This window comes from Morone saxatilis, unplaced genomic scaffold (genome assembly GCF_004916995.1).
Source record: "Morone saxatilis isolate NCDOM2014 unplaced genomic scaffold, NCSU_SB_2.0 Contig19, whole genome shotgun sequence".
Taxonomy (NCBI): domain Eukaryota; kingdom Metazoa; phylum Chordata; class Actinopteri; family Moronidae; genus Morone; species Morone saxatilis.
In genome coordinates this window covers 24,823,492-24,834,127 of record NW_023339751.1, presented here as the reverse complement: position 1 = coordinate 24,834,127, position 10,636 = coordinate 24,823,492, and the positions used below count along the sequence as shown (strand labels likewise).

Below are 10,636 nucleotides of genomic sequence, written 5' to 3'. Positions count from 1 at the left end.
CATGTCCCATCTGCTAACATAGAGTTGGTGGGGTTTAGGACCTATACTGCAACCAGCCACCAGAGGGAGATTGGGATGTTTTGTCTTCACTATTGGAGAGCTGTCATGTCGTCCATCTTTATATATGTCGATGTGCAGATTCAGTAGGTTTCACTGTCACTTAGCCTATAGGTGGTGCTGTTACAATGTAATGTAATATAGTAACAGAAGAAAATCCTGAATACAAACGAGGCGTGTGAGATGGTGCAGGAGCAGTGTTTTCTGTGGGAGATAGTAACTCTTTGGTGTGGATTTTTCTCACCTTCTACATAGACAAAAAATCACACTAAAGTACAGGGGAAACCCCCAAATAATGTTATGGCCTTTTCAAAAATATATATGAAGCAGAGCACACACACATGCTCAAACACATATCTCAATTATCCACCTGGGATAAGATAACACAATAAATTGCTGAATGCTAGAATGATATATGATATGTATATGCATAATAACAGAGTGTATAACAACAACAACTAAAAATGCTGTGTGCTGGACACATCAGTGACTGGTTGCTCCTTTGATGATGATGATGGCGTCCTCAGACAAGTGTTTGCTTTGAATGTGTCCAGGTAAAATGATGTGAAGGAAAATTGGAATGTCATTGAACCATAAAAAACATTTTTTGTTTAAGTGCTGATTCTGTGTCGGTATAATGAATGTGCAGTCTTTTCAAAGAAAATCCTTTAGATCAAAAAGTCTGGTCCCAGAGAGTTCAACAAGAAGTGTACAGATGTCACCACCATCCTCAGCCGAATTTCAAACAACGATGATCCTTCATATTGGGAGGAAATCAACAATCTTGCAGAGTGGTGCACAGAAAACAACCTACTGATCAACATCAGCAAAACCAAAGAGCTGATTGCTGATTTTAGAAAAAGAGGCAAAGACACACACCAATTTCCCTCAGTGGAACTGAGGTGGAGCAGGTGAACAGTTTTAGGTTCCTGGGAATTAACGTCACAAAGAACCTGTCATGGTCATCTCACATCTCCACCCTGGTTACTAAACAGTCTCTCCAGGATTCCGCAGGCTTTTTTTGGATTGTTGTGGCCTATAATGCCCTGCAGCCTTTAAAAATAAATTGCTATGCATGGTGCGATATTTGTATATCCATTTTTTTGCAGTGAAATTGTAGTAGACAGTGAAGACTGCAAATGGTGTTTCCCTTTTTTTTGCATATAACAATGATTGGTTGATTTTGCAAAAAAGTGGTGATTGGACAAAAATTACAACGTTGCACTGAATTCACTGGGACTGGTTAAATTTGTGTTGATTGTTGCGACAGTGCAAATTCCTGGAGGGACTGAAGAAAACCCAGAAACAAATTTATTATTTTAAGAGAATTTAAGAAAGCAAAATTTCTGTGCCACTTCTTGGTAACTTTTACAGAGGACACAGGGGGGACTCTGCAGCAGGTGATTAAAACTGCCTAGAAGATCATTGGTACTCAGCATCAGTGATATTGGTGAGGTGAGGTGTCTGTACAGAGCCCAAAGGATACTTAAAGCCAGCACCCAGCCACCCCAGCCTGTTCACCTTGTTGCCAAGAGATACAGAAGTATCCGTTGCTGTACCACCAGACTACAGAGCAGCTTTGTTCCTCAAACAAAACGCCTGGCGTGATGGGTGCCTACTCAAAACTCATGAAAAAGTAAATTTAGTCGTCAGCACTCACAAATAAGTATATAATACTTTTAATTGCACAGCAGTGAAAGCATTTTGCTGAGCATTACTTATGTGCGAGTGCTGATGCCTTTATGTACAGCTTCTTTTCTCAGACTGTGACACTCAACCATAAATATTTTTTTCTTTTGTGTGTAGCATAAAGGGACTACAGCTTGCATTTCATTGTACAACCCTGTGTTGTAGAATGATAAATAAATGAACCTTCAACCTTGTGGGCTGGACTCATCACTCTCAACTGGTTTTGCTCAGGGTTTCCCATGAGCCCCTGTTCTCACCGCTCTGACTACATTTATATTTTTATTTTATTTTCCCATTTCTTTTATTTTCCCTCTTTGTAGGACTACATTTGTACTGTCTCAGTGTGTCTCTGGTTTGAACACAGTAATAGCTGCTAGGTATGAGGTCAAATCATGTGAGCTATATGTCACCAGGGTTGCGAGGCTGGGTATTTGTCAGGGCCAAAATGTAGGAAGTTCATAATAGTCATTACAATACAAACACACTGTTTCATCCCAATCCCAATAAAAATATGCACCACTGCCTCCTCGTGCTTATTGTGTTAACACATTTAACCAAAAAAAAAAAAAAACACCTATTTTTTTCACCTAACGTATTATTTCTTTGCTACGAATAAAACTGTTGGAACAACATTACGTAATTCCTGTTGTTGGATTTTGCTTCTCGTGATTCTCCCACAATCCTCCGCTTCACGGAGCAGCACTTCCGGCATGTGACGTGTCTGCCTGCCGCAGACCGGATGCTGGTGGCGGACTGTCCGGTGTAGATGTCAGATGCAGTGTAAACCGAGAAAAGGGGTCTAGATTTGTATGTGAATCTGATCGAGCAGACTGGCCGGTGTGAACATGCTGCTGTGGCTGCTGGGACCCGCGCTGCTGGCTCGGGCCGCCGGCTTCTACCTCCCGGGTCTGGCTCCCGTCAGCTTCTGTGAGCCGGGGAAAGACCAGGTCCCAGACTGCAAGGTAAACACAACATGACCCACACCAGCTGTGCGGCTACCAGATGTTCTGACAGAACCACTGAATAACGAATGTACAGTAGAGCCAGTGAATACGCAGATAATAAGTGGTTGAATGCGGTAGCTAACGTTAGGTAAGCTACTCCTTCAGGAACAGTTAATGTGAGGCAGCTAACGTTGGCCAAAACAAACAGCAAAGCTAACGGAGCTATGCTAACTGGTTAGCAAGCTAGCTGCATAGCTAAACACCTCAAAGTAACTCCGTTAGTTTGGATATGAAACTAATAACATGTTTAGTTAGAATGTCAAAATTAGACTCTCTGCAGCTGATACTGACACTCATTAAATGTTATTATTATTATTATGTATTGAGAATTCCCACATAACTACCAGAAACAGAACACCACCTCGTTTGTTCACATTGTATTTGTAAAGTTTTAATAGTGGCTATTTGAAAATCTCTGTAAGCTCACTGACACTGCACAGTGCTTACTGTAAAATACTGGCCAGTGTAATATCAACAGTGGTTCCCAACCTGGGGGACGGGACTCCATGTAGGGGTCGCCAAAGCTTAATGTCTATGCAGACATATAATGTAAAGTAAATTGTCTAATAACACTGAGAAGAAAACACTGTATTTGTATGATTGTTAAAAGGAAAATACGTAATACAGACAGAGAATTGCATAAAAGGTTCCCTAAACAGGAAATAATCTGCTCAAACATCATCCAAATCTCTGCTTTTACCCAAACTCCTTACAGTTACCGAGTTCACTGTTTGGGGTCATTGTACAGCTTTGAATATAATTATATCCATACGTTTTTATACAGTTCTCTGTTTGTATTATGTATTCTTTTTATTTTTTACCAGTCATACAGACTTAATTGGCTTCTTTTCTGACAGTGTTTTCTTCTCCCTGACACCTTGCCATTTTTGTATTAGCTCTTTGGTTTTAACTGCAAACTTTTCTATGCACCTCTTAAAATGAAGAAGGCCTCACGGCCCTCGAGAAGCTTTGGTGACCACTGAAAACCACTGTCTTAGATAAGCCTTTATACATGAACATGAATTCTTTATTCATGTTAAGAAATTGAATCACTTTTATTTATGATTTTGAACAGGCTTCAATACTTATGAAATAAGGGTCAGTTCACGCAGAATGAACTTTCCTTACTTCTGAACAGTATCCAGAACATCCTTTCTGTAAAAGACACATTGCTATTGAGATTTGGAAATGTCATAACAACGTCCTTATGACAAGGTGGAAAGAAGAATATCAATCAATCACAAATCTATATTTAACAAGATGAAAACAAAAACTTGATTGGAGCACTCTGTCTCCCTAACATGTCTGTTTGCTTTGTTTTCTTCAAGTCGACCATTGAGCTGTTTGTGAACCGGCTGGATTCAGTGGAGTCTGTGCTGCCTTATGAATACACTGTGTAAGTAGTAGCCCTGTACCAATGTGTCTGTCTGTGTTATCTTGTTGTCAAGTTCAACACTAGAAGGATGTTTTCACATTCATCTGCTGAAAGTGGAAAGTTTCTCTGTGCTCATTGAAAATCTGATTTTAAGGGGCGGGTCTATGAGCAGGGATTTGTGACATCAACAAATAGTTAGGAAGTCAGTCCTGTCCAGTATCAACTTGTACAGTGTGATGTAATTAAACTTGAAGCCACCAGTGCACATCCACTGGAATGGACTTTACAGTGAAGTAGAGACATCTCTGTGTCCAGCAGGAAAAACTTTAGAAATGAACAAATTTACATATTCAGAGACTCTGGAAGATTTAATGGAGGTAGAGGGAGGATATTACTTTTTAAGCATTTTAATGTGGAAATTAGACTTTTTTTAAATTGAAAAATGGGGAGGGGGTTTGTTTTCTTACATCTGGAGATTTTTGGAGCAGGGTATCCCTGTAGCACTGCACTGCTTTATTATAATGCTGTTTGTCACACATTTTACCTTTATCAAAAATTGCAGCTTCTGAGGTTTGGATATTACACATGGCCATATTGCGATTTTGATAACATTTTGATGAATTGTGCAGCCCTAGAACTGTTTAAGAAACAACCCATGGACAACAGTGCAGCAGCAGTTGTGTTATTTCATTAAAGTGGTGTCTAATTTCAGTCATAATTCAGGGAGTTTCATCAGTGTATATGTACTTACCTGGAACATGCACAACATGATATCCAACTGCTGGCATGAGTCACAGGCCATAAAGAGTTGTTTAACCCTAGGCCCAGACAGCAAGTTACTCAATGCAGTGTGTGATGGGAAATAAAGAGGTTGTGCAGTTGAATGTATTCTGCCTCCAACACTTTGAACAGTCGCATCCTTTTTGTGCAGGTTTGACTTCTGCTCCGAGAACACAATGAAACGTCCATCAGAGAATCTGGGCCAGGTTCTTTTTGGAGAGAGGATCGAACCCTCGCCATACAAGGTACCACACATCCACAGCAGCAGACGCTCAAACACACACATTAACAGCAACAAACATGGGAACACTGACTCAGTCATATGCTGTGGAGGTGAATTGTCTGCACAGGGTTCTGTTGGAATGAATGAAGGGCTTTCAGTGGCTTTACATAAACAAAATACATACAGAGGGCAGTTGTTTGCATATGCAATCTTATATGTAGGCCAGGTGCAGAAAGTAGATTCAATAAAGGAGAAAGCAGAGTATCCATGCACTGCATTATAGCTCTTTAACTAAAAGGTTTTTACGCTCACTTGAGGTGCCTTTTCGAAAAAAGAGTTAATGCTCTTAATAGGAGATGAAAACACTCATAACAAATCACATGACTGGTCAGCTGTTTCCTCGTCACTTGTGTAGCCGAGGTCGCTCCACACAGACCTTGCTTCTTCTAAAATTCCAGAAACTAAAAAATCACCACAAATTACACCCAGATAAGGTTTATTATATTTAAAATATGTGATAAGGGGGTTATCCAGTATAATATGCTGGAACTGTACAAGATTCAGTACTTATTCATTAATTAGTAATACTACTATTTCACTGACTAGAAAATGCTTTTAGAGGTTGTTCGAAAATCCCCATGTCATGTTTGCGTGATGAAGACTCTGTTGGGAGGAAATGCAAATTAAGTTTGCAAGCTATAATTCAGTGTGTGCACACACTCTCTGCTTTCCTTTACATGCACATAATAACAATAGTAGCTTCATAAATGATGAACCAGTGGAAGAGACGGAACAAAGCCTCTTCAGAGTGAAACATCTTTGGTATGCGTTCAGCAGTTGGTTCACAGCTGTGTGTGTGTCACATGCTGTCAAAATGCTGTTTGATGAAGTTGTTTACAGGCTAAGATGCCACTGAATAAATAGATTAAACTGGAGTATACTTGACTGTCATTACACTGGGATCATATTAACAAGCAGAGTACGATGTTTCCCTTTATGATTAGATTATTTTTAGGCAAAGAAAAAACTGTTAATATGACAAACCAAATTCGTGTAATGTGTCATTATTGTAGCACATTATGTCATTCTAAGGGATCTAAATTCTTAAATCTTCTTTCTTTACACACTATTGTACATTTAGAAAATAATGTTTGACTTTCCTTGATCGTGGGAGTTGCCTTGCGTGCGTTTTGTGTGAGACAGACATCATGAAAGTGTCTGACAGTGTGATGCAGAAAGCAATGTATTTGTTTTTTTTAACTAAATGAGTCATGATTGTGCATGTATAAGCTGATTAGAGGCTACGAGCTTTGGCAGTGAGCAGGAGTTCAGTCATTTTTCTTAAACTAAATCTGTAAATGGGGGTAAGTATGTTAATCCCACAGGTTCTGTGCAGCCTCAGCAACATTAAACATTTAAATGCGTAGCTGTCTCAGATTGTGTTTGGACATACTACTACAGGCAGAAACTGACTGCAATAGTGTGGGAAACATTTTTTTTGAATTTGATAGTTTGGCTAAAAGTTCATTCCTGATTCCAGTCTCTGTGCTAAGCTAGGCTCAACACCTCTCTCACCTTTTTAGTTGACTGTGTTTGATGTCAAACATGTTGTAGGTTCCTTAATGGGGATGATGTTTATCATTGCACATGTATTAAGACTAATCGACTGACTGTGTGTCCTGTGTGTCAGTTTGAGTTTAAGAAAACCGCGGTGTGTCAGCCGGTGTGTACCAAAGTCTATGACAACAGCAAGCCATCAGACAAAGCCAAACTGGACTTCCTCAAGAAAGGCATGTTACTCAACTACCAGCACCACTGGTACGTATGATCCACTGACATACACATACCAGAAAGGGATACACATCAAAAACACCTTAAAGGGACGATTCACCCCATCTGCAGTGCTATTAATCCAATGTTTTGGTGTGAGCTGCCTCAGCATCCCCATGGTCTATCTAATCATGGTTTCTAATATATTAATTGCTAAAAACTGGAGCTGTGCGATATGAACATATATAGTATATCGTGTGATGATAGAAAAACGTCTATAACTCAACTGTTATAACTGTGAACTGTGAGTGAAAAATCTGGCAGGGGGCAGAAGAGAAATGTGATAGCTGACCAACTACATGTAAACTTGGCATTTAGAGTTGTTATTTTGGATAATCTGACTATTTTAATTCAGTATTTATGACCGTCACTGGCTTTTCTTTTGTGTGTGTGTGTAGGATTGTGGATAACATGCCAGTCACCTGGTGCTATGATGTTGAAGATGGACAGAAGTTCTGTAATCCTGGTTTCCCTATTGGCTGTTACGTCACAGAAGCAGGCCGACCCAAAGATGCCTGCGTGGTCAACGTGAGTCAGTGTTACACATGGACACAAACAAAGCCTTCTTTAACGTAGATTTGTGTATGAGCACCTCCACCTACACATAATACGTCCTGTTTCTTTATATAAGCATGATCAGTCCTATCAGTGAGGTATAGCATTTATGAGCCTGGTTTAGCCTTTGTGAAACATATTATGCCAGGATGATGCTCTGACCTGGCTAGGTCAAGTCTCTCTTTTTCACTTATCTTGGATTTCTTAATTCTGCTTTTGTGAAACAGCAAGTGTCTGCGGGTCATATTTGTTAGGAGGTGAAATAGAGGGTCAGCGGCACATATCACTCTCTGCCACAGTGTCTGTTTTAATGGAAGTTAGAATGGTTCAATTCTCCACATAACTGTAACAGGACTAACCATACATATTTTAGAGGGAGAAACACTGACTGATTACTGATCTGTCACCGTTGCCACAGTATTGTAAATCACAGCGCACTCTGCTGGAGAAACTTTGTAGTGACTCCAATATATTACCACAAGCAATTTTTCTGCATTTATAGCAGAAAAAGACAGTTTTCATGTCGGAGCATATTGGATGACATATATACAGATAGTGATACAATACAGATATGTCTGCGATAGACCAATACCGTCCGATTGATATATCGTTCGGGCTGTAGTAATAACACATTATTACCTGTCTGTTAGAGCTCTATATTGGCAATACGTATCATATCAGGATTATGATTCAATATATTGTGATATATTGTGATGCTGTACGCAAGGTCATATATTGAGATTTTAAAGTATAATTTTAGGAAACCTGTCATAGTATAAAGAACACACCACCTGCCATATGCATAAAATCTGAGTAAAACACAAAAATATATCGTGTTTTTATGAATGGATACAATATCACAGAACTATGCTTTGAACTTTTGTGTCTTGGTTTTGTTTTCCAGTCTAACTTTAATGAAAAGGATGCTTTTTACATCTTTAACCACGTGGACATCACCATCCATTACCACATTGTTGAGCACGAACAACTTGGAGCACGACTGGTTGCTGCCAAGATTGAACCCAAAAGGTAATCAATATGGAGCCATCTAGTCCAAATGTAGATGCCAGTTGTTTTAGCTTAGCATGTTGTTTAAGGTACTTTCAAATTTGGGCCGCAGAACTTTTTGTGGAGGCTAAAAGATCGCAGGTTAGACCTGTTATGAAAACTGCCTGTTACATTCATTAGCGGTCTTGTGGATTTTGGCTGCATTATAATCAGATCTTAGTATGCAAATTAGATATTGGTGGACATTGATCTGAAATCTATTACCTATGTCTCTTCTTCCTCGGTCCAGCTATGAAAATAAAAATGATGACAAGCCTGATTGTTCTGGAGGGCCAAAGTTCCTAAAAAGCAAAGACACAGGAGTGTTCAAGATCCCATACACTTACTCCATCAGCTTTGTGGTTAGTACAATAGTATCATCTTGGTGAGTTTAATGCTGCATGTTTATGTGGCTCAAAAGATGGACTGATGTGAAAATTAAAAAAAAAAAAATCCAGTCATAGAAACACCTGGAAATTGATTAAAGCAGCCATCTGCTTTATTATGCATAATTAACTTTAATAGAATTAAACAGGTGAGTGTTTGTGTGTTTGCAGGAAGACAAGAATATTCGCTGGGCGTCTAGATGGGACTACATCCTGGAGTCAATGCCTCACACCAACATCCAGTGGTTCAGGTACAGTTAGACTCAAACACACACTGACTTACAGTGATCGGACAAGGGATGAGTGAGTCCACCATAATCTGTATCTGTAACTAAGTAAATGATCTGTATTTTATCTGTACTCGGAATGGGCGGGGTTTAAACCAGACTTGGGCGGTGCTTGAACCATAGGTGGACGGGACTAATCAGAAGTTAAGTTAAAGCTGCAGTAAGTAATTTTTATAAAACAGTCATAAATGCTGAAATTTCCATTGTGTTCTGACAGTAGTACAAAAGAAATCAGGTTCCTCTGAGTCGTTCTAGTGCTCCTAATAACATTTGCAAGAATCCACTGGGCCTGAACAAAAACAACCAATCAGAGCTGAGGAACATATAAAGGCACTTTAGGTTGGAGGATTAAAGATAGTTGATTGTTCAGTCTCATACAGAGTCCTAAAGTATCTGTATTTGACGCCCTGGGAATGAGACTCAACAATCAGCTATCTTCCTCAGCTCTGATTGGTTGCTTTCGTTCAGGACCGGTATTTATAAAAATAATCTACTGCAGCTTTAAGCCTGAAGTTGATCAGAAGTTTTAGCCAGCATTCAGGAATTATCTGCATAGTGATGTGTGGAAGTTCAACAACAACCAAAAGTTGCTGACACAAATTGAAGTGGTAATCAGATTACAAGTCAAGGTTAGAGAGCATGCTGGGACATATTTTTAACTGCTGACCCAGGTTTTAAGAGAAAGCAAGCATCTGTAATAGGATGTTGTACATCTACTCCTGAGGCTTGGATCTTTCTGTCCAGCACTGACCACGACGGCACAGTTTCACAGTCCTACTGTCTCACAGGAATCCTGTTTTATTGGGGGGTCTTATAGTGACTGCAGACTTGAGGTTTAAAAATGCCAAACATTAATTAACCCTGGTGTCTATCAGTTGACCTGTCTCCATGCACTGAGACAATCCACATCCAAGCACTGATACAGCATTAATTAATGTGTAAGTTATGAGCAATGAGTAATGGTTATACAGCAGTGACTATTGTGGCTTTCCTGTTTATTCTCCCCAGCATAATGAACTCGTTGGTGATTGTGTTGTTCCTGTCTGGAATGGTAGCCATGATCATGCTGCGGACACTGCACAAAGACATCGCCAGATACAATCAGATGGACTCTGTGGTAAGTACTGGCTCTGGGGCTGATGGGAACACGTTTGAGCTGAGATGGAGCTTCGGTCAGAACACCACCAATACTTCTTTCATAGTCACAGAATCAGAATCAGAATCGGGTTTATTGCAAAGTAAGTTTTTACACGTACAAGGAATTTGCCTTGGTTGGTGCGTAAAAATCACACAAAAATAAAGGACTATATAATATACTATATATAGTGCTAATATAATTAAATAAAGATCAAGAGATCTATCTAAAGATTCTGTATAGGAAAGATATTTACAATGTGCAGTGA

General features: G+C 39.5%; 1 protein-coding gene across 1 annotated transcript in view; it reads left to right on the top strand.

The window, feature by feature from the left end:
* Positions 1–2,453: 2,453 nt before the first annotated feature.
* tm9sf2 (transmembrane 9 superfamily member 2) overlaps positions 2,454–10,636 on the top strand; it is a gene marked incomplete at its 3' end in the record, with an annotated part of 13,448 nt that continues 5,265 nt past the window's right edge. The window contains 9 exon segments of the mRNA XM_035663181.1: positions 2,454–2,708; positions 4,079–4,146; positions 5,057–5,150; positions 6,819–6,946; positions 7,357–7,486; positions 8,418–8,542; positions 8,811–8,922; positions 9,118–9,197; positions 10,242–10,350. Coding sequence (XP_035519074.1) covers positions 2,592–2,708; positions 4,079–4,146; positions 5,057–5,150; positions 6,819–6,946; positions 7,357–7,486; positions 8,418–8,542; positions 8,811–8,922; positions 9,118–9,197; positions 10,242–10,350 — 963 coding nt within the window.